Source organism: Botrytis sinoallii (genome assembly GCF_014898435.1).
Source record: "Botrytis sinoallii strain Bc 23 chromosome Unknown BSIN_001, whole genome shotgun sequence".
Lineage (NCBI taxonomy): Eukaryota > Fungi > Ascomycota > Leotiomycetes > Helotiales > Sclerotiniaceae > Botrytis > Botrytis sinoallii.
Window position 1 is genome coordinate 5,194,751 of NW_024066028.1, and position 23,246 is coordinate 5,217,996.

General features: G+C 43.4%; 9 protein-coding genes across 9 annotated transcripts; 5 read left to right on the forward strand and 4 right to left on the reverse strand.

The window, feature by feature from the left end:
• Window positions 1-45: 45 nt before the first annotated feature.
• EAF02_001098 (uncharacterized protein) lies at window positions 46-852 on the forward strand (the record flags this gene model as incomplete). The annotated part of the gene is made up of 1 exon (XM_038897146.1): window positions 46-852. The coding sequence occupies one exon, from the start codon at window positions 46-48 to the stop codon at window positions 850-852; it is 807 nt and encodes a 268-aa protein (XP_038764005.1).
• A 1,322-nt stretch (window positions 853-2,174) lies between these two features.
• On the forward strand, window positions 2,175-4,238 carry EAF02_001099 (uncharacterized protein; the record flags this gene model as incomplete). Its single annotated transcript, XM_038897147.1, has 3 exons — window positions 2,175-2,346; window positions 2,413-3,128; window positions 3,310-4,238. Coding segments are annotated over exons 1-3 (1,647 nt in total). The 5' UTR covers window positions 2,175-2,344.
• Window positions 4,239-4,651: 413 nt separating this feature from the next.
• Window positions 4,652-5,942, reverse strand: EAF02_001100 (uncharacterized protein; the record flags this gene model as incomplete). Its single annotated transcript, XM_038897148.1, has 3 exons — window positions 4,652-5,157; window positions 5,370-5,868; window positions 5,922-5,942. 3 exons carry the CDS (start codon window positions 5,940-5,942, stop codon window positions 4,652-4,654), a joined length of 1,026 nt encoding a protein of 341 aa, XP_038764007.1.
• Window positions 5,943-7,453: 1,511 nt separating this feature from the next.
• Window positions 7,454-8,203, forward strand: EAF02_001101 (uncharacterized protein; the record flags this gene model as incomplete). The annotated part of the gene is made up of 1 exon (XM_038897149.1): window positions 7,454-8,203. One exon carries the CDS (start codon window positions 7,454-7,456, stop codon window positions 8,201-8,203), a length of 750 nt encoding a protein of 249 aa, XP_038764008.1.
• A 395-nt stretch (window positions 8,204-8,598) lies between these two features.
• EAF02_001102 (uncharacterized protein) lies at window positions 8,599-10,477 on the reverse strand (the record flags this gene model as incomplete). Its single annotated transcript, XM_038897150.1, has 4 exons — window positions 8,599-9,411; window positions 9,559-9,658; window positions 9,800-10,082; window positions 10,153-10,477. The coding sequence occupies 4 exons, from the start codon at window positions 10,475-10,477 to the stop codon at window positions 8,599-8,601; spliced, it is 1,521 nt and encodes a 506-aa protein (XP_038764009.1).
• An 823-nt stretch (window positions 10,478-11,300) lies between these two features.
• Window positions 11,301-13,429, reverse strand: EAF02_001103 (uncharacterized protein). Its single transcript, XM_038897151.1, has 2 exons — window positions 12,531-13,429; window positions 11,301-12,480 (listed from the first exon to the last, which is right to left on the reverse strand). The coding sequence occupies exons 1-2, from the start codon at window positions 13,299-13,301 to the stop codon at window positions 11,728-11,730; spliced, it is 1,524 nt and encodes a 507-aa protein (XP_038764010.1). The 5' UTR covers window positions 13,302-13,429; the 3' UTR covers window positions 11,301-11,727.
• Window positions 13,430-16,494: 3,065 nt separating this feature from the next.
• On the forward strand, window positions 16,495-17,972 carry EAF02_001104 (uncharacterized protein; the record flags this gene model as incomplete). Its single annotated transcript, XM_038897152.1, has 7 exons — window positions 16,495-16,672; window positions 16,733-16,752; window positions 16,814-16,850; window positions 16,899-16,969; window positions 17,030-17,409; window positions 17,463-17,530; window positions 17,587-17,972. 7 exons carry the CDS (start codon window positions 16,495-16,497, stop codon window positions 17,970-17,972), a joined length of 1,140 nt encoding a protein of 379 aa, XP_038764011.1.
• Window positions 17,973-18,528: 556 nt separating this feature from the next.
• EAF02_001105 (uncharacterized protein) lies at window positions 18,529-19,431 on the reverse strand (the record flags this gene model as incomplete). Its single annotated transcript, XM_038897153.1, has 1 exon — window positions 18,529-19,431. The coding sequence occupies one exon, from the start codon at window positions 19,429-19,431 to the stop codon at window positions 18,529-18,531; it is 903 nt and encodes a 300-aa protein (XP_038764012.1).
• A 1,987-nt stretch (window positions 19,432-21,418) lies between these two features.
• On the forward strand, window positions 21,419-22,255 carry EAF02_001106 (uncharacterized protein; the record flags this gene model as incomplete). The annotated part of the gene is made up of 1 exon (XM_038897154.1): window positions 21,419-22,255. One exon carries the CDS (start codon window positions 21,419-21,421, stop codon window positions 22,253-22,255), a length of 837 nt encoding a protein of 278 aa, XP_038764013.1.
• Between the last annotated feature and the right edge of the window lie 991 nt (window positions 22,256-23,246).

Sequence of the window (23,246 nt, forward strand, 5' to 3'; positions counted from 1 at the left end):
CACACAACCACCTACCAAAGAGACTATTACTCTTGCCGCATCACAATGTCTGCAACTCCGTTCATCCAATTCTTAGGTCCAACAAACCTTGATGGGTATGATCGCAAACTTCCCGCATCAGAGCAACCCGATCATATCCCCAAAACCTTCCTAGACGCTATGGAAGTTCGAGAAGCTGTCTTTGTCCAAGAGCAAGGGGTTCCCCTCGAAAATGAATTCGACTCCGATGACCCTCGAGCTTGCCACTGGGTCATTTATGCTTCAGTCAACGAAACAACTGATCCTGAAGTCAAGGATGACGATGGCAATATATTACAGAGAAAGAAAAGTAGGACTATATCTCAACCTATTGGCACAATTCGCCTGGTACCATTTCCGCATCCACCACATCCTGAACCAGGTTCCAGCTATCATGCGGATGCGCTTGAAACGGCTCCGATTCCCGATGGCACAATTCCACCTCCTTACATTGTCGATCGAGAAACTACATATCATGACGGAGTCGAACCATATATAAAATTGGGTAGAATTGCAGTTATCAAAGATTGCAGGGGTGCTGGCATCTCCAAATTACTGGCGGGCGCAGCTATGTCGTGGGCGCAACAGAACCCTACATTCTTCAATCCATCTGTTGCCACAATGGGAATGGAAAATGTTGGAGCTTCGAGCACAGAAGAAATACCTGTGTGGAAAGGTTTGATGTGTGTTCACGCACAGGAACAGGTTGCGCCAGCTTGGGCTAAATGGGGATTCAAGATTGATGAGAAAATGGGGACGTGGGATGAAGAAGGAATCAAGCATGTTGGAATGTTCCAAAGAGTGAAGACGGTCAGCATTGCACCTACAATATAGGCAACTACACTGCGGTAGAAGCCTCCTTCCCTTCAGAATTATGGGAGAAATCTGGAAAACGGGATACTTTGGGAGGTTTGTTACACGAGAGATACCCGGTTGATGGTTTGATAAAAGACGAAATTAATGATTTTAATGATAAACGAGGCCGGTAATTTGCAACAATGAAAATTATGATTCCATATAGCGATCGCTTCCAGGTCTTACAATCTTCTCTTTTTTATTCTTTAATATGAAGATTTGACGTGCTATCATCGTGAGACATAGTTGTCTTCAAGCTTTCAATCTCAATTACTTTGCAGCAGCGTCGCTTGTCCCAAAAACATCTGACAAGTAATTGGGCCTGAAGGACACCAATTTTTTCTTCGTCATTTCTTCCTACTGCGAGTTCATCGTGCAGAGCCCGTCACGATGATATACTGGGGTGATCAATAACTATTCACCTGGTTTGAGATTGACTGACCTGCCAAGTGGGTAAATTGACTTGATTACCTAGTCACATCATAGGTTTGAACCCAGGTTCTCTTCACTCAATTTTTTGCCTTTCTTTTTCATTGATTTATGAGGTAAGGCGGTGTTTTCGATCTCAATGGAGAATGTAGTGCTCTGTATGCAGCCCTAACTCTACCCCTACTCAATCGAGATAATCTGTATACTTCTTAATTTTACGATTCTGCTCCCAGAGCCTCGTCTGGAGCCGCATGATAGTTGTTTGATTACCTATCAACTATCTTGCCGGATTGATTGATATGAAACGCATAATGTCCAAAAAGTAAGGAATTGGCAGATTCATTCAGGAGATCTACTAAGAGAGATAACCTCCATCCAAACATGTCAATTACTTGCGGGCGGCCAGTTCCTAGGAGTGGTAGTAATATCAGATTGAGAAATCCGCTTCCAAAACTCGGCACTCCTACTCGCACATGCATTCGATGTCACACTGTCTGCAGCTTAGAAATAACGCACATATTCTATTGGTCACTGGATATGACGAGCATTGAAGGATGATCCGATTGATGCACGCCAGACACAGTTTATTGAGACAGCATCCTGTTGTTGGAAAGAAAATCCTTAGGGTCTCACAAGCCAAATTCTATCTGAAGGCAGCGCTATAACTGCATTGAATGACGCGCTCCTTTGAAGTTGTCTCGTTTGTCATTATCCTCACGCCCGGGACGCATGTTTTTACGTCTCCTCGTGCAGTTTCTCAAACACGGTGAGGCAACTCGCATTATTTATCTGCATGGTCGCGGGGAAGTGCAGGTGTCTGGCAAGTTGATAGGGTGTGGAGATTGCTTACTGGTTTCTGGAAATGTGTAGAAGTGCTGCCTTGAGTGAGGCAAAAAGTAATCTACTCGGCGGCGCAGCCTCGTGAGGGGAGATGGGTATATAATTTCATGAGTTTCTTCATTTCTGGTATTCATCTTGAATTCTATGTACTGAAAAGGCTGCAACTCGATTTTTACATTCAAAATAACTCAGATACTTGAAAATGTAAATCGGAGTGCTTTCCCGTTTGAAGATCGAAGTGAAGAGGATCAATGAACTAATCAGGAGTAGGGTCAGTTTTCACAGAGAAATTTTCGACAACTGGACAAGTCAGCATGCAGCTCAGACTGCATCCATTCCACTCATGCTTTTCGAGCGTCTCAAGTCACACTATATATTTTCCCAAGTCGTACAAACTAGTTTCGACCAATGCGATCTCATAGGTTACGCTGATGCTGGCTTTGCTAAGCGCAACGATAAAGATGAGGATGATAATGAGGATCTTGAAGATTCCGCAGATGATGAAGACGCTAACTGGACCGTCCGCAAATACCATGCATCCGGATCTCGTCTTGACAACAAGCCAAAGACGGTTGTCGAACAGGTCAAGTTCCGCAGGTGGTTTTATACGTGGGAGAACATGAAATACATTGTTTATCGAGCACAATACGACGATCCTAAGGGGTTCAGCACTTTGAAGTTGCAGTTTATCCTTTCAGATAAAGAAGATGACCCCTCTGCCCGGGGCATCGATGCTTTGATTCTAGCCGCCAGTGCCTGGACCATTGAACTTCACGAAGAAATATACGTCTTTGATAGTCAACAATGGGTCAAAGACAAGAATCTTTACGAATCTGTCCAAGGCTCCTCGTGGGACGAAGTCATTCTCAACAAAGCGTTGAAAGCCAATCTTATCGCTGACGTGGAGAGCTTCTTTGATAATCAGGCTTTGTATAAGAAGCTTACTGTGCCTTGGAAACGTGGGATCATTTTGCATGGTGTACCAGGTAAGAATTGCCAGGATCGTCTACTGAACCATGATCATGCACTCCACTAGGACTTGTATCGATTTATATCTCTCCGATCCAAATACTTCTTTAAATTCCATATATTTAACTTTGAATTATTTCTCTTTCACATCCTAAACTTTTCCCTCCCATTTCCCTCCTTACTAACACCTTCCATTAGGAAATGGCAAAACCATCTCCATCAAAGCCCTCATGTCAACTCTCTCCTCCCGTCCTTCCCCGATTCCCTCACTCTATGTCAAATCCTTTGACGGCGAATGCCACGGCCCAAAATGGGCCATCTCATCTATCTTCCAAAAAGCCCGCAAAATGGCTCCCTGTCTCCTCATCTTTGAAGATCTTGATTCCCTCGTCACCGAGAAAACTCGTTCGTACTTTCTAAACGAAGTAGATGGACTAGAGTCCAATGATGGAATCCTAATGATCGGCAGCACGAATCATTTGGGAAAGTTAGACTCGAGTATTAGCAAGAGACCGAGCAGACTTGATCGGAAGTACTGTTTTAGAGTTCCGAATGAAGAAGAGCGGAGAGCGTATGTGGAATTTTGGAGGGGAAAGTTGGGAGGGGATGGAGGGGATATGGTGGAACTTGGAGAGGAGTTATGTTCGCTTGTTGCCAAGATGACGGAGGGATTCAGTTTTGCTTATTTGAAAGAGCTGTTTATTGTTACGCTGTTGAGTATTACGAGGAGTGCTACGGGAGCACATGATGATGGTGCTCAGGAGGAGGAGAGTGAGAGTTACACGACTGCTTCTACATCTACACCTACGGATGATGGGGTAGTAATTGAGAGAGACGATAGCATGGAAGGCGTTCTTCGCGATTCCCAACCCACTAGTGGCACCGAGGAAACAGCTGAGAAGACCGAGCCTCAGAAGACTCTCCCAAAAGTGGATATTCCTGCGCATCTCACAGATAACGTTTTTCTCAAAGCACTCATGGTGCAAGCGAAGATGCTCGTAGAGGAAATGGATAATACGGATGAACTTATGGGGGCGGAGAAGGTTCCTGCTTCGAATGGGATGGGTGGTCCGATGCCCATAGGAATGGCAAGGGCGAGGATGGGGATGGGTATGGGTATGTGTTGATTGGATTTTTGGGAGAGCAGTGAAGTGGTGGGGTTGAATATTTGAATGGGGTCAGAGTGTGTTTGTTCACTCTTGAATATGGAATGGGTAACTCGCGAGGAACTTTTCTTTTTGGCTTTACAGATTACTGTATTGCATTCGCTTAAATAGTTGGATGGTCGGAGGAAATATTTGGATATCGATGTGCGTATTTGTGCAAGTATCTTCTTAATTTGGTGAAGATAGCTGTGATTGTTTTTGTTTTATTTGATAGTGGATGAGCTCATACAAAGTGAATAGAATTCCAGACTTATATCCTTTTTTCTCCAATTATACAGTCTCATTGTGTTCATATAAATCGTTGAAAAGACCGTTAGACCCATCTCCTGATGCTCTTCACACATCTCATTAAAGCCCCTCAACACTAGCCATCCTCACTTCATCTTCTTCAAACCATTCCCCTTTCTCCCCCTCGAGCGACCCGGCCCCAAAAACCTAAAATTGACATTCGAATCCATCAATCCCTTCTCCAAATTATCTTGAAAAGCAGTAAGAAGTTTAACCGCTTGATGTCGAGCATATGGCGAGCCTTGAATGAAGACCAACGCGGTGTCTGAAACTCTTCCATCCTGAGCACGGTATGGATCGAATATGAGAATGCGAGCTTGGGACTGTTGTTCGAGGTTGCAGAGCTCATGGTAGCGGTTGCTTTTGAGAGTTTGTTGGGCGTGCGAGGATATTTGGAGTTTGGTGGTTGAGAAGCCGAGGAGTTGGGTGTCGGGAGCGGGTGCTAGAAGTACGGTTCCTAGTTCGGTATTCCATGTTGATCTTGCCTTGGGACGTGTGTATAGATTGGGTTTCGACTGGGATGGCTCTGAAGTGCCCTGTAAATGCGCAGGGAAGTTCTCTCGTGTATCCCAAGCTCCAGTATCAATCTCATCTGCAGGATCTGTTCTTAGCCCTTCATACTCAAGTGGCGTTTCATTTCGGTCGTTGGATCTGCCATTTATTGTTTGGTCGGAGAAGGAGACGATGGAAATTCATGGATTCTATGAGATTCTATGTCGGATGAAGCTTGAACGGCTGAAGATAACGACTGAATATCTTGTTTTTGAGAGCTGCATATGTCTCAAATCATAAGCGTCGAGAAACCAGGATCGATAGGAGAACAATCCCAAATAAAGATCCAGTCTTCGAGGCAAAATTCTGGAAGTTCGCCATCATTTCTCACTGGGTGAAAACCCATGGGTGTTCTACAACGCAAGTCCAAGCCCTCGAGATGGGTGAAGTATACTTCGAAATCCTCCCAGCCACTTTCCCCACTAGCTATCTTGTCGACATGAGCATATGTTTCGAACCAACCGTATTTCTGTCCGAGCCGTTTTTGCGTCTCGTTGTTGCCCCAAATGCCCACTCTTATTATCTCGCCATCTTCATCCAGCCCTACTGCAAGCTGTTCGAGTATCTCAATATCATGTCTGTCGAATCTCTCGAAATATAAGTCTTCCACCTCGAAATCAGTAAAGGATGGATCAAAAGCCCAATCATCAGGGGTCCACATGCAAATTGCTGGGCCAAATTCCTCGGTATATGGTTCTTCGCCTTTACATGGTGGGATACCACCACTCCATGGCACACGATGTGTTTTTTTCTACATGACGTTAGAACAAACCATAGCTGAATAACGAATAAATGGGCTCTTACCGTGTTCATACCAGAACACATATTGTGCTAACCATTTTATAGCATTTAGTGATGCACCACTAGACTTATAAAAGTCTTTGCATCTCTCATACTCGATCTTAAAGGCTCCGCGCGTATATTCTGGGCTGAATGGGTATATCTTGCGACGAGGCTCAGGCTTTTCAACCTCGTCATACCAGGATATATCATAAGTTACAGACATATCGTAGGCAGAAAGATCTGCTTCGCGCAGCAATCCTCCGGCGAATATCTTTGCTCTACTGTATTGAGACGAGGTAAAGTGACGAAGGAAGAATACCTCCTGTTCCTAATTACTCGATCTCGCGAGTGATGGCTAACTCAAGACAATGCGGACATAAGTCTTCAAGATTGAGAACGATAGAGAAATTGAAAGAAAGAGGAGATGGGTGTGGAGTTGTTGGAAAATTAGGAGCGAGGAAGTTGGGGGTGAGAAAGCAGTTCGACTTCACGTTATGAGAGTGCGTACCTGGGAGCTTGAAGGTGAGAGTTCAACAACCATAATGGCAGACCTCTCAACATCTACCACAATCACCTGCACTTCAACCAATACCAATATCGGCGCTGAACACTTTTGCTCCCGATTTGGGAAGATATTTGCCGGTGCAGATAGATGCCAACCGAACTTTTGAACCCCAATTATCCTATTGATGGTGAAGAGTTCCATCAGAGATTCTCTCTCTGCTCGATGATATCTTTCCAATAGTATCCGTTGAAAGGACATAAAAATTCCAAAGTTTGTCAACTTGGCATCTTATCCTCCTTTGTATCTAGCTACTCCCAAATGCGGCTACGAATTCGAGATATCGATAGGAGTTCCATGACTGACGATACGAATACCTCTCTTCTTAACTGGATAATAGCAACTTATTTCGATTGACAACTTAAGCAGCTCAGATTGTGCATGAGTTGATGGTGTGTTACTTGCAGTTTGGGGCTTCAAGGAGTCTCATCAAAGTTCATGCTCTGCCTACCAACAAAATGCACTTTCCTGATGGGGCTATGACCTCGAGGAGACTTCACCAACCCAAGCATATTCTATATATTTCACGATAAACAGGTTTCCCCTGAGCCTACGTATCTGCCTGAAAACTTCGTCGACGTTGCCTTTACTTCCCACTTGTGCTTACACATACAGCAATCACATGATTAGTCCCGAACTCCGACTTCATGTCCAATCATGAGATGAGTAGCACCCACGACAACGTCGACAAGATACTTGTTACTAGAGTGTAAAGCAGTGAGCTGAAACCAAATATGCCATCTTCGAATATAAGAATCATTGTGACTTGGGAAATTTTCCGGTATATCCAAGTTTTCGGAGATCGGAGTTCGGTGTAAGCAATTTTGAACATGTCAGTCATCCGGCGTAATGTATTGATTGCACTATATATATAGTTGCCTAGTAAGAATATTCGAGTGCTTGAGTGAATATCAAACCGCTATCAATCCTCTTCTATCGTTTCTACGCATTCCATAATCCAGTCGTTGAAATCTAGAATCACACATCCAAAATGCACTCTCAGCCCTTCATTCTTCGCCCCGCGACCCTGCTCGATATCCCTCAAATGACACATATTGTCATCGCAGCCTATGGTTCCAGCCCCGTAAGCGACTTCTTAGATCCTCACGCAAAACAATATCCACGCGATCAACAAATATCCGTTGGACAAGCCGTCACAAAATCCTACCTGGACCCTCAGACTCTGACCCTGGTAATCTGTTCTCCCGAGTCGCCTGATGTTCTTTTGGCATATGGGATGTATAGTCGTAAAGGTCTAGATTCTGGAGTCGAGAAATTTGTAAACGAGAGGAGAGGCATGAAAAGAATTGGGAGATGGATGTTAAGTTCCATCTTAACAGTTCTGTTCGGATTATATAATTACCTCCGGCCAGACCGTGCTACATCAAAACCCAACAGGGCCGTTTTCAATCACTCAATCAAAATGGATCAAGAGCGTTATTGGTCTCCGGAAGCTTTCCCAAGGAGGCAAAATCGCTGGCATGTAAATAGTATCGTTGTACTTCCTGAGTACCAAGGGAAAGGCATCGGCAGATTGTTGATGGGATATATTTTAGAAAGAGCGGGGAAAGAGAATGTTCCTGCAGGATTGACTGCTAGTATCGAAGGTGAGAAATTGTATAGAAAATTGGGGTTCAGAATGTTAGGAGATTTCTATACGAGAGTTGGGAGGCAGCATGCAGATGGAGGCGGGCATATGATTTGGTGGCCGGAGGGTGTCGAGAAGGATGGAGACTACTGAGCAATGCTGTTGAGGTACTAAATGCTATGATTACGTAGATGGGAAAGCCTATTGAGATGATAAAGCCATCGTAATCAATCGTATTCATCGTTGAAAGTAGATTATAGAAAATGACATCCAAGTCCTTCCCGCCTAAATCGACCATATTGGCACACAGAACATCGTCCCCCACAATCTCAAACGATAGCTTCATAATGACACTAACCTCCTATTTCCCTCCAGTTCCGGCTCCAAAGCCACTCTTTCCCATTTCATACTCAGACCACAAATTGCACACACCACACCCGCTACAACAACCAACCAATAGACAGTCCCCACAGTCGCCACTACTTCATCTAATGCACTCTTCATAATATCCCCATCAATAGTCCCCATATCTCCCAACCCCTCCCCCTTCAAACCACCAAGGCTTCCCTGATAATCTCCACCGGAACCTCGTCCCCAAAAATTTCTTGAAGCTTCTTTACTCCCAAGTTTTGGTATATGCATCCCGCAATACTAAGTGCAATACCCGCACAGCCCACTTGTGCGACATTTATATACGCAATAAGTTTTTGTTCGTCGCCGCCTGATTCTTCGGTGGCTGTGGTATCCTGTGCACCCATCGATGCCACTTTGCTCATACCAATATCGTAGGCTATTTGGAAGATCATTCCTACTCCTATACCTATCAGGATAGAATAAAGATAAATTGTTCTATTGGACGTATTGATAGTGACTCGACTCATGGATATTCCACCGACAATCATGAAGACTGAGGCGAGAATATAAATAGCTTTGTAATAACCAATTCGCGGGAGTAATGCACCTGTGCATAAAAGGATGATGAAAAAGGCCGCGATTGCAGGAATCACATTGAGTGCTGATGCCATAGGAGAAGAGCCATGCGCAAATTGATAAAGAAGAGGAATATAGAAGATAGGTGTGACAAGTGCTGTCATAGTCGCAGCAGTAGCGATAAAGAGAAGAATGAGTGTTCTAGAACGGAGGAAATGAACTGGGAAAATGCGATGGCAGGAAGTGGTAAGAAGGCAAAGAGATTGTTGGATGATATAGCAGAAAAGAGATATTCCGAAGAGTGTACAGACTGCGATGGAAGAAATGGATGACCAGGACCAAGCTGAGCCGCCCATTGTGACACCAACGAGAAAAGAAGCCCATAAAATAACATGTAAGACGAAACCGAGGAAATCAATGAGTTTAAGCTTCTATGATATTGAGATGGAAGGCATAGGGTTGTGTTTCGGCAAAAGAAGGAGGAACAGGGGAGTCATGATTGCGGCGAGAGGAAGGTTGATATAGAAAGACCAACGCCACCCGAGAACCGGAGTAGTCGCGAAAGCACCGCCAATTACTGGACCAAGAATGTTGCCGAGTCCAAAGGAGATTCCAAGGATTGCGTTATAGATGGGCCTGGTACGTGGAGGTGTGAATTTAGATAGGTAGTTAAGAGCTCTAACAATATGGTCAGTACATACAGCATGACTGCGAATCACCTCAGCTCCTTCAATGTGTTTTAATTTTCAATATTTCCAAGTGATTAGAGGAACTTTCCATACAAGCAAGGAAGCCAAAGAGATAGAAGAGACAACTTACCCTAGATCAATTCCCGCTCCTCCAATACCCACCATAATCCGTCCAACTATCATAACGTTCATTGAAGTCGAGGCTCCACAAATTGCACTTCCTACCTCAAAAAGCAACATACTAAACATGTACATGTATTTGATCTGGAAGATCCCATAGCAAGAACCGATAAGTAGGATAGTAGCTCCAGATCCAAGTGGATCAGCCACACCGATCCAAGCAACCTTTTCAATTTCTCCCAGACTTTGGAGAATGGGTCCTTGAGCGTCGGCAACTATGGTAGCATCAAGCCCTAAATTTTGTCAATTAGGAACAAACAATGAATGCCCTTGAGCTTCAACAACGACATATGCGAGTCTTACCTGCTAGAAATGCCCCTATAGATAATCCGCAGAAGACTAGAATCCATTTCCAAGTCGAGATGGTTTTACTCTCTGACACCAACGGTACCTGAAAATCGCTGAACTGTCTTTCATGTTGCAGGAGCCGTTCTCTCGAGCCTTTCTCATCTGGCACATATTTATCCAATGGAAATATAGAGTTTGGTCTTGGAAAAGTAATAACAGATGGAGGTGATTCAACGAAACCAAGGAAAGTTTCTGTCGACTCAGATGAGGATTTACTTGATTCATCAAATACTCTGCTTGAAAGTCTGGGATGTGTGTGTTTGAACTCCATAGTGTACATAATTGATTAAATATTGTTTCCCGACGACTATAAAATTGGAAGGGACTTGAAGTGTCATTAAACCAGACACAGCCCTCCATCAATACATCGTCGATTCTACGTTGTAGAGCCTTCATGGCTATATGGATAATGTATTGATACCAAAAATACTTCAACACCTTACTTATACGCAATGAAGTTGCATTTTAATTTTTATTAAGTTGTAAAAATGATATGATGGGGTGGGGGCTGAATATTGAATATAGATGTATGCAGTTATATCAATACGTGCGTCAGATCAGAAGATGTACCTGCGGATGGTTATATCGATTTTCTGCATCAAACGCGGAGGTTTGACTGCATACGGGTATGATGCGACATTTCGCCGAGCAAATATTATTGATAACGCGATTAAGTGGTGTTAGTTTTGGCCCCCATTGCATACTGACTGCATAGATCACACAGTTTGAAGATATCTGGAGGGGGCAGGTGAGATGCACGAAATAATCATTTGGGCAAAGGATGATGTTGAAGCGGGGTAAAATGCCATTGACAGATCTCTTTTATCCATAGCTATGATTAGACGATGGAGGTTTGAACACCCAACTTGGGCTTACCCAATACCAACGCGTACCCATACTTTGGGATGTGTGGTGTAAATGTTTTGGGATAAATCGTATGTGACGGAAAAGGAAGCTGGAATCGAGGGTACATATGGAGGTTGCGATGGAAATGGTTCCTAGACCACATATCACCATACATGCAAAGATGTTTCGATGCAAATCCGAATAAACTCATGATATCAAAGATATTGATTTGCTAGACGTATTTAGATACCAACCTCGAAGAAGGTAAGAGTGGGAGGCATCGATCGAATCTAGTGACGACCTCCGAAATCACATCCGAACACCGCGACGCATGTATATGTCGGGAGGGTGCTTTCATCAAATAGAAATAGTAGATGACAACTAAAATGATGTAACTGCATCTTCCGATAGATGTACTTGCCGGTTTGCTTTTAGAAGGTAGTTGAACACAAGCGGAAAAAAACAAACGCAGAAGGGTGGCATCGTGGCTGACTAATATCCGGGATAAGAGCCGGCTTTGATGCCTGAGGCACCATTGAACATTTTATAGTGTTTATCAACATCCAGTTTAGCAACTGAGACAACTCACATAAACACGACTCATTTTGTATCAAAAGTACCTTCGTTTTGTGTGATCTTCTGCGCAACAGTATATACAAGCTCTCTTGAGCATAATGGCTGACCCTAAACTCCAATTTTATAACCTCCTGGCATCAATGTCTGGAAAAGTCTGGTTGGGTCATATTTTCTCGAAATAGACAAAAGCTTGGCCTCATTCATTGCTCCATATCCAGGGAAAATGCTCTGAAACCCAGCTGCATCGCCCATGTAGTTGAATGGATCGTATAGCCCGGCCGCCTCCGTAGCATTGTTGATCGCATAAGTTGTTTTCTCGACCCAGGCGGCAACAATTTCATCATAAGATGATCCGATCCACTCTACAACTTCCGCCCAGCAAAGGTGTGTGCCCTTCGAAGAATCAAGACCTAGCGTATTACCACCATTTGCATCAGAGGCACTCAACCAAAGTGAACCGATTGGCTGCCAGTCAATCTCGATGATGGAAATGTTCTCTGCCGGTAGCTGAGCATACAGCTCAGGAAGTGCTGAATAAAATGTGTCGTTGATGATTTTTATTCCTTGAAGAAGCTCGGCATATGTTTTGCCCACGATAGTTCCCGCAACGAACACGTCGTTAATATTAGGTGTTACAGCGGTATTTGTCTCGAAGGAAAATTCTGTGAGGGTCTTAAAGTCCAAAGTGTTACTAATACTCGGGATAGAAGTGAAAGGCTCAAAACAAGCAGGGTAGCTGATATTAGTGCTATCATAGAAGAGGATGACGGCGCCAACAGAGGTGGTTGAGTCAACAGGGATGACTGCAGGAACAATGTGAGAAAGTGGATCGACGATATTCGTGGAGTAGTTTGCAATGGCCTTTGATTCTTAGCATATCTCTGTCAAACGGTAAGAAAGAACATGCTTACCGCATAAAATTCCGGGATATACTCCTGTGCAACGGTGTATATACCAGCCCAAATTCCTTCCGAGGGAACTGTTCTCAAATCAAATCTTGTAACAATACCAAAGTTGCTGCTGCCTCCCTTCAACGCCCAGAAGAGATCGGCGTAGGAGCTGGAGGTTGCGTATACAATCGTGCCATTTGCCAGGACCACCTCATACCCAATGACCATATCAGCAGAGAATCCATGCTGGTTTCCATAAAAGTTTACGCCACCAGCAAGAAGGAGCCCTGGTACGCCGACTGAAGCTAAACGACCCCCAAGAACAGCGCGATTGTAGGTCTGAAGATAACTATATACTTCCCCCCACCTATGAGATGGCCCTACAGAGAGAGTGCTATAATCATCAGATATCGACAGTGTCGTCAGGTTTGACATGACCATCAATACGCCGTTGTCAATATTGTTTGACCCCTTGATTGCCATATGGCCACCGCCTCTTACAGCAAACTTTCCTTCTGCCGTCCCCAAAAGTGCAACTGCGGCAGCAACATCTCTAGCAGTCGTAGGTCGGAAGACACATTCAGGGCTCAAATATTCCGTCTGAGACCAAAAATTCTTGTTTTCGTACTGGTAAATGGTACTATTGGAGTAAAAGACTTTGTCCGGGAAGATGGCTTCAACTGTAGCACACCCTACTACATCGCTCGCGACATCGCGGATGAAGTTGTCGGCTGAAACCCAGTTGCCGAAAAACAGCGGACTAAGAATGAGACCAAGGATAGCTCCCGCCATAATTTTTACTTGATTACCAGAATGGCAAGCAATCGACAACTGACCAACAATGATGATTGCACGGAAAGGTGTATTTACATACCTTCTTGAAGAAAACTAACCTTGGCGGTAAATTAAATTATCGAAACTTTTCTACGCACGTTGTTACCGAAATCATCTAGGTGCGAGGGAGTTAATCCTCCATCTAATGGCTTATTTCCGCCATTCCAGATTAATATTTACACCCCTACTTTATTGTAGCATTGTATTTCGGATTTGCCTATCGGTACGTGAGAAAACGCGGGGATTAATTGCGGTGAAGACAATCTCGGTGCAGATTGCCGTTCACTACTTTTGCCACTGAACTATTGATAAGCTCCACATCGCGTCTTTCTGCTTTTCAAGCTACGAAAACCCACCACGCTACCGAAAACGTGGTGTGCGGGTTACCAGTCGCACATGGTAAGTTTGGGCTAGCAGATACCGGATCTGTTGTGTTTTCTTTACTTCGTACATACCAAGAGCTCTTAACTTTTCCTATTACTCCCTGGATTCGATTTTGGTTATGACCGTCAATTGTCAATCTGCAAGGCTTACTGCTGCCGCTGGATTATGCTTGTGAATGGATAAATCCTGACTAGAGATATTATCGGAGTGCTATAGCCTGCCCTCAAGTGAATGGCCTGGTGAGCTTGTTTATTCATTTATTCAGCTCCAGCCGCCAACACGAATCCAAGCAAGTAGCGGAGAGCTATCTGACGGCGGGATGTTATCCAATGATCGAGGCTATTGAGCCCTTCAGCAGAATCTCTTTCGAATATATCATCAATACACATAATTGATTGGGCCCTGTCCTCGAATAGAAGCAACTCTGTAGTACATCTTTGGATATTCAGTATAAAAAAAATGGGAATGATTTTCAAGTGGGACAGCCCCCCATGTGCTCCCACTATAAAACCCCTGTATTATAGTGGACAGACAATCCTCTTTGAGGAGTGATCTTTATAGTGTGTTCCACCATATTTATGTGCCGAGATGGTTATGAGGATCATTTCAGATGTGTGATGTTACACAGATTAATCAGCTTCTTTTTGTAGACGGCAAATGCTTCAATTCTGATAATATCGCAAACTGTTACGAGAGTTCTTATTTTTTGACATTCAGCCACTAGGTCTCGGCCTATTTCTTTCTCCATATTCTCTAGGCTACCGGTTTCTGGCTCGGCTCGCCCCGGTATTACGTACTGTTGTGCTAGGAAAGACGCCCGCTAAACTATTTGTACTGACTCGAAACACTCCTCATGACCGTCTAGGGTGTTGATTGTACATGGTAAAGTGAAGAAGGATGCTGTAGTATCGCAATCTCAATTCTATACTAAATCAGAGAGCTGGGTTAAAATGCTGTGATACAGCCAAATCTAAGGTAACGATAGCTCATTTACCGAAGATGCGCCTAGAAACGAGGGGAGCCTATCGATCTTAGAAAAAATCGCGAATATCATCATCAAGTCAATTACAATCACTCCTAAAGCAGACAATTTTTACTCTGACTTACTGTAATCATGGTAGAGCCTTCCGATATTTTATCGTTCCATTCAACAATGTCGATGCAATATGACCCAGCTACACGACTATCATGAGTAAGAAGAAAAGACCAGTTTCGCGATCGTCAGAAACAGACGAACATCAAAATTATCTGTTCTGAATTGGAATTTGACATCAAAACGATAAAGCAGTGCCTATTCTCAGAAGTTTCAGTAATAATATTCAGTAAATCAATCTCATTGTTCCATTTGAGAGAATTTACAGTATAGAATAAATTTTGGATTCAATTTTGGTAAAGAATTACTTTCAAAGTTTCTCTGATTAGTGTGGTTTATGTGTTCGTTTTTTGTCTGACAATCGCAAGCCAGCAAAGACCAAAAACTACTTGGAAAAAGAAGTATAGAAGATATTCTAGATATTAGATTAGCAATGAATATTCATCCAGTACATCAATGGAAACTGCTACCGGGTACCCCTCCAACACAAAGCAAAGATGGTTAGTAGTTCAGCATACCAATGCCCTTGTTACTCCGGGCGTTTTCAGGAGTTCCTGCGGAGGCATTACCACGTGTAGTCGTAGTGGGATTCAACGTCAATATAATAGTTAATATCCCTTGGCGGTACTTTCCCATTCAAATACGTTCGTAAAATCCAACATAAAATGCTACGTTCCATGCCACGATTTACCAGTATATCCTAGAACTTTAAGCCGTCATCAGCGTTGGAGACTAGTGATGCACCAGGGGTCTTGGTCTTGGAACATCCGAAATGACCGCCCTATTCTCCTACATCAAATTTGAGAATAAAGAGAAGAAAAGAATGACGGAGGTTCATGCTTGCTTTTTAAGTTTGAAGAAATTTTCAACGTGGTTTTATAAGGCTTTTTTTTTGAAAGTCCCACAGGACATGTGATTCTAGATATTTCACGAGCTATTAGGACCCAGGACAGAATCTTGACGCTGGGTTAGGGATGATACGTATCCAGAATACCAGAGTGTGAGTCGAAAAATCTAGCAAAGATATGAAGCACTTGTGTAAAAAGATGATTGGAGCCATTCAACTGTGTTCCTTCTAGATGTATAGATACGGCAGTGGCCATATCTTGAACGCAAATTGAGGAGCCCCGGCAACCTTCGTCGTTTCAAATTACTTTGAGCCGATCTCTTGATACTCTTCTGTCCCTAGAAGTTAAGTTCGATATAGCAGTGGTTCTCGCAAAGTCTATGGCAACAGTCTAGCAAGGGAGATGGAGTTGCATCTTGGCTTCTCAATCTTTGGTATGAGATTCCAGAATCCAAACGTATGTTAATCCCTTGTCGCTCCAGGGGATGTTTTACATGAAGAAATAAGATCATCCTTGCATCAAGTAAATCACGTAGATCCTATGCTTGTTTACTGGGGAACACGATCCCCAATAAATTTGCACATGCATGTTGGAAGGTATTATCGTTTCTTAATCCGCACATCCAGCTTGAACTGAGTAAACGGCTACTATGACACCTCGCAAGTATTGATGGAGTGAGACTACTGTACGAAGATCATGGCGCAAAAAGAATCTTGGTACTCATCGCGAAATCTGCTTGATATGAATATGAATAAGAGCAAGCATACGGAGAACCAGTCTTTCATTCCAATTCACAAACTCAGCTTTTCCATTATGTCTTCATACGATGGTATCGTCTACTCCATTCCCCCCGCCTCCAGGAATTACCCCAAATTCGCAGGCCCCATATCATGCAGCCGGGCTCGTGGCGGTTATATGCGTCTTCGTTCCTCTGGCTATAATAGCGGTCTCCGTTCGGACTTTCACTAGATCTAGAATCGTCCGAATCTTTGCCGCTGATGATTGTAAGTTCTCATGACCGCATTGTCGTACAAGAATAGTTCTAACCTAGTGTTTATGAGTAGATGTTATGATATTTGCTCTGGTACTTCCAATGCATCCCCCAGAGATAGAAGTTGAAACTGACGATGTGCTCCTCCATGAAGTTGACCTCAATTGCCTTAACGGGATGTATTCTGAATTGTGAGATCTCTTCCCAAATGCCCATCTATGTCTTACTAATGGACCCAGTACTCGACTATGGACTCGGAAAACATCTGTATGATGTGCCACTTGACGATTTGTATCCCAATTTTTTAAAGGTATGGTAAGCACTCCATAAATGTTGCTCTACTCGGGAGCTGACCGGTATGAACTTCTAGATTAACGTCATTGCTGCTATGCTTTTCTGTGCTGCAACTGGTATGGCAAAGACGTCCGTTCTTCTCTTCTACCGACGCATATTTCCGTCTCGGAAGTTTCATTGTGTTATCTGGTGTCTGGTTGCATTCACATTTTGCTATTCGTCTGCAAGTGTTCTGGCGAACTTATTTAGCTGCCGTCCTATATCTGCGTCCTGGGATATTCAATATGCAGGAACAGCAAAATGCATGAATAGGCCTGTGTTTTATTTCGCACAGGCAGGTTTGGGCATTGTAACGGACTTTGCAACTGTCATTGCACCTCTTCCAATGATGTGGAACTTACAGATCCCTATCAGGCAGAAAATTGGAGTCGGGGGTATATTGATAATGGGAAGCTTGTACGTCTCCGAACTTCCACATAAAGATGGTTCTATGCTGACTTCTTCACCAGCGTTTGTGTCGTTAGTATCATCCGCCTAAAGTCTTTATACGTATTGCTCAAGGGCACTGATCTCACCCGTATGTTCCTCTTCAGCTTTGAAGTCTTGATTTGCACCTGCTGATACGTTTTATAGTTGACACAGTCGATGCCCTGCTCTGGTGTGTTATCGAGCTTAACCTTAGTATCGTCGGTGGATGTGCCCCGACCCTAAGACCTTTTATGCGAAAATATTGTCCCAAAGTATTGGGAAGTTCGGGGCGCATGTACGGTAGTGGAGATGCGCATCACGGAAAAGGCCATTCATATCCTCTTAAAAGTCATGATAAATCAACTCCGGCAACGAAGGATAACAAGTCGCGATTAAGAATTCCGGGAGGTAGTACAGTCACGGGCGAGAACGAAAGCGAGGAATTCATCATTGGACAAAAGAGCAATTCGCGAGAAGATTCAGAGTATGGAGGAATAGTTAGGATCGTGGACTTTGGATACGAAGAGGGAGCTGAACCAAAAGAGAGATAAGCATCTGGAGACAGTGACGTCTTAGCTCGAAGATAGTGGTATAAGCACTGCTAGTACCAAAATGCCACCCTGGAAATCTTTAGGGAGACTGCGATGTTGCGGAGCAGCGGCATTAAAGAGAATGCTCCGAGCCACACAGCTCGTAGTACAGCCTAGCTGTAACTATCGATGCAGATCTAACGCTCTGAGCTTGTAACTGGATTTGGACGCGAGTGCTGCCGCCTATGTCAAGAATTTATCAACAATATTACAGATGAATTCCTCTTGTGCATTCAATGTAAGCAGCTTTCAGTCAGTTCGGTGAAAATTGATCTGGAATACTTCTCAAAGTTCGAAAGAGGAAGAGTCTTAAGGGATGAACACGATCTTCTCGTACAATTATGATGGGGGGAATATTAACAGCTGAAAAATTCATGTATACTTATGAGGTTCTTAATTAATTGATCAAATGATAGATTGTTTAAAGCCGGAAAAAGGCCTTAAAATGAACAAACGAATAATTGCAATTTTTGCTTTACTTCATTTCCATGTTATGGCACAGTTCACTGAAGTTTGCCTAATCCTCCGCACCTAAGCAGATTCCCCAGCCTCGACATAAGGCTTCTGAAGGAGTAACTTCATCTGTATCGTCTTGTAGGAAGAGATAGGGCCACATAACGTCCCACTCTTTCCCCGCGTCAGATTCCGCACATGTTGGTCTTAGCAAATTGACAAGATGCAAGTACTGTTCCCTCGGTACTGAACGGATTGCGTCCCTCGAAACCGCAAATTCATTACACGGAGCTGAAAACTTGTTCGGAACTTCTTTTTCTGGAAAGCTCTTATGAAATAATGAGATGATGGAATCATTGGTTTCCATGCTTGATGCATCCTGGAAGCAGAAGGGAAGGAAGCCCTGAGACTGAACAGTGGCGAGGTCGAGACGATTGATTAGATCCGTTTCAGATGCTGGGCAGCTAAGCTCTGTTGCTTCCCATTTGTTGAGAAAGATGGAGACAGAAGGTAGATTATCGTAAGATTGGTAGAGGTAGTTTAAATAGATGAGGGCTTCAGAACCTTTGTATGTGGACGCTGGAGAATCGTATCGGATGATTGCTAAGTTATCTTTCTTCAAGCTCTTTGTCCATTCTGATGAATCACTTTTCGATGTGAAGGAAGCGATTATGAGGTTAATTGTTGGAGCAGAGGAATTTGTGATTGTTGGTAGAGCAGAGGAAGAGGAGGATGGGGCATTAAGATATTCACGAAGAGCGGTGGGACCGGCCCAAAGAAAAGATGTGATAAAAGCGATGCCCATTATTGAGTAGAGAATGAATCGAATGTATGAGAAAATATCTGATGGAGTTGGTGTTTCCCTAGATGCTGAATGAGAGGGGGTATCAGCTTGCTCTTGTTGTGGCAACCGTGAGTATTGTGGTAAGCTTTCGCTTGGCTTTTCTGACCAAATGTTGGAGCCCATATTGAATCGAGAGGTGTTATCAGTGAACTTTTCCAGTCAAAAAATATCAGAGAGAAAAAAGTATGTGATAGAATATATGAATGGAGTTCCTTCAGTTATTTCAACCCTTTGTACACATCTATTGTGTAGATCTGAATACGAGCCAATACTAAAAGTAGGTGGGTCTTCACGTAAAATTGAATTGACCTCCATGCCGATTACAAAGTCCAAGGGCCAGTGATGGCAATTGAAACAGACGGCGGCCTGTAAAAGCGCTTGTCGTTTATTTCAAATGTGGATAGCCAAGCTCTGCGATCCGCAATCAGCAGTTAGGGCCAAGCACAACAATAGGTATAAAGGTCGATGTAGCCTATCTTTAAGCGCCCATCGAGAAGTTGTCGCGTTACCTATCTTCATCATGAAGGTCCTCGAGAAAGGTTGTGAGTAAAGACTGCTGTATCGGTATATCAGATCAAACTCCGTCTTTTCATCGTTACGCCCCTTCAACCGTCGATTTAGCTTCTTGGCGAAAACCAATCGAGTCTGCGTACCGGTGTTACTGCTGCAGTCAAACACTATCGAACACACAATGTCATTTGCATTTACACCATGTGTTCTTCACGTAAAGGATCACAGATGGTTAGGATTCGATAACAACAATCAGATGACATGTTGTGGCCATTCGCGCCAGCCATGGCCATCGAACCGTACTTTTGTACTGCACAGCCGTGGCAGGAGCTATTCTATAACATTGCCATCGCTATTCTATCTCTGGTTACTGGCGCCAATGGTTGATATTCTAGTGATTCCCCACTGTTATTCCACTAATGTTTGTCTTAAGCCATTATTGTTGGTCTATGCTGTACCGTAGGAGGGTTTTAGTTGGTCTCCTTTTAGGTTTTAGCTATTTGATACTTCAATTCTTCTTGCTTTTCCATCTTCTTTGTTTCCAACAAGAACAACAACAATAATAACAATATCTATCAATTCTCACGAAAATATCAGCTTTATGGTGAGTTGCCATTTCTTTCTCTACAACAAATTTATCTTGCTGAGAGCCTCTGAATGCATGCTTGAGGTCAAAATCCTATCTTGCCCCGCTCTTTGGTTTTGGATACATACACGTAGCCTCTGTGCTACACTACCTGCGGCTGAAGCTTCAGGTGATATACGCAGCCTGAGCCCGTATATGAGGTCGTACACCATCAAGGAAAAAAATCGCGGCCATGTAAAGTTACGTGCCTGTTAAAAACCGAGTGAAGCTAGAGGGATCGTCGGGAGGGATCATCAGCCAGCGCGTTATCGTGTGGTCTTTCTTGTTCAACATCAGTCACATTCCATTGAGTGTGAGTAGGAGGAAGGTAATAAACCATGAATATCATCTTATCTTTCCTTCAGATACCCAATCTCAAATCCTTCGGTTCTCGATATCATCAATATTCAACATGTCTCGCGACTGATCCCGAAGCCTGAAGATCTAGGAATTGTTGGACAATAAAATATTTGTGCCAAATTGAAGTATTTTCTGTTCATTCTCGGGACGGGCTTTTGGCCGTATAATCCGATCTTGACTTTTTATTCTCTTGCTTCATGCACGCAAGCAGTTATTCGTATTTGTTGACGATACAAAGCTTTTACTAAACTGCAAAATTTAGACCTCACACGAATGCGGTGCTGTCAATCAGTTTCTGTCTCACTTTTGCCAGCGTGCGAACTAGCAATAGACCAGACCATTTCCTCGAATTCGCCGTTGCTCCATCTATAAGAGATTCGTCCTTTGGAAGCTCGATACATTCGTCCGTGGCTAAAAATCCTCGCAAAACCAAGAGTTGCATATTTTTGGCGTGAATCTGTTGTTAATCCAACGTGATACTTGCCAAACGCTCACAAATTCGAAGATAATCACAGTAGACAGCCAACTTCGACCCTTTCGGACGAACATATATACCCAGCAAAGCCCCCAATTTTGTACCACACTCTTGTTCTGACTCAAGTGAAACACGCCAAAATGTCATCATTCCCACAATTCGGAAGACTCCCAGTCGAACTTCAACTCAAAATCTTTTATTTTTCTCTTCAACCAGACAGCATTATACCCCGGATTATCAGAGTCGACTTCGCTCCAGAATCCCATACATACAGATATCAATCTCAGCCACCGCCACTTACCCAGACATGTCAAGCTTCTCGTGAAGTTGCTCTGAAGAGCTACTCGGTCCTCAACCCCTCCATGCTAAACAGACGGGGCGCTATATATTTCCATCACGCTGTTGACATCCTACACTACCATCCTCACTGCGAGCACCACTATGAAAATGACGCACTTGATACGACTGCATTGGACCCAGATCTTCCAACTCATCTCATACGGCATATAATGATCACGCAAACATACCTGACCCTTAGAGCAAGTGATTCGTTCAGCTGTCCAATCTTTGAGTTAAGATATTTCGGGAATTTAGAGACGTTGTATATAGGGTTGCCAAGTCATGCGGAACTAGAAGAACATAGTACGCGTTGGTACGCAGAGCTCATGAGGCTCACTCCAGGTCACAAAGATGCGCCACCTTCACTACCTCATCACCTGATAGCTTCATATACTCGCGAAAAACTTGAGGAGGCTTCTGGGCGCCGAGATATTGTACCAGGATACACACTATTATCGGCTGACAAGGGAAGTCTGCGCAAACATCAGCTGTTGAGTTGTTTTGGATGGCAAGAAGGTGGTATAAGTGGTGTGTGGATTTGTGGTGATGGATCGGGAAGGGGCGATGGAAGGATTAGGAGAGGAGAGGGATGGCAAAGTAGAGAGTTGCCGGCACTGAAGTATGTAAGAGCGTGCTAGTGAAGTAGATGTCTATCTTGAGGAGGTGTGGGTAATGTCTATGACTGGATATGTAGGCTGGTTCGAGATTTTCATGATCTGGTTAGAAACAGATTATCTGGGGACATCACTGTCTGGTATCGAGTTTGACACACATTCCTTAATTAAGAAAACAATACTGAAGAATACTCTACTTGGATTTCTGTCACATGGGTTGCGACGATTTTATACGTCACTTTAGATCAAACAACAAACATTCAAAAATTCTACCAATTGTGAAAACAACCAATCACAGCCATGTCTCCAAACTCGTAAGCTACACAACGCCAAGTCTTCCAAGCGGAAATGAACATCTTTTCCAGAATAGGACTCACACAGGTGGATCCCGCTGGATGAGCTAACCGCCTGTATGGTACAGCGAGGATTGCACAGTTCACCATATGCGCCAGACCCTCGAAACTTGAAACAATTTCGTATCGCATACGATTCTTTATTGGGCAAAAGATGTTGTTTTCGGCGAAAATCATATTGGAAAATATTGAAAAAGAGGCAGGGAGGGAATGGACGAGATATCCTTGTGATTATCATGTGGTTGTTGAACGGAACAGGGGTATTAGATATATTGAGATGAATATTGTGCATGAAAAAAATGAGCTCTGACTACCAACTACACGGAAATGCACAAAAGTGTATGTGTGTGAGGTTATTCGTATAAAAGTCGAATATCCATAGCTTATCAAATTTGGTTATCTGACTGTTTGCTCATTCGCCGTCTACTGTCGCTTGTCGCTGTTGTTTTACAGAGCCATATTAAGTACTTCTCGATCGTGATTTCATACATAAGTCGGTTACCCTACTTTCGAGCCACCAGGGTTTTGGGCCACCCTTTTACACCAAAAATCATTTTTTTAGGCCTATTAATATCTCTATTAATATATAATATAATTTGATAAAAATTTATGTATATATAATTTAGATCGATTTAAGCTTATTTTAAAATTTTAAGATTTTT

Bases quoted from the DNA above. Each gene is read 5' to 3' on its own strand.
- EAF02_001103 (XM_038897151.1), bottom strand. From the start codon at position 13,301: ATGGCGGGAGCTATCCTTGGTCTCATTCTTAGTCCGCTGTTTTTCGGC. The intron at 12,481-12,530 runs GTAAGCATGTTC...TAAGAATCAAAG, and splicing joins ATATCCCGGAATTTTATGCG to GCCATTGCAAACTACTCCAC.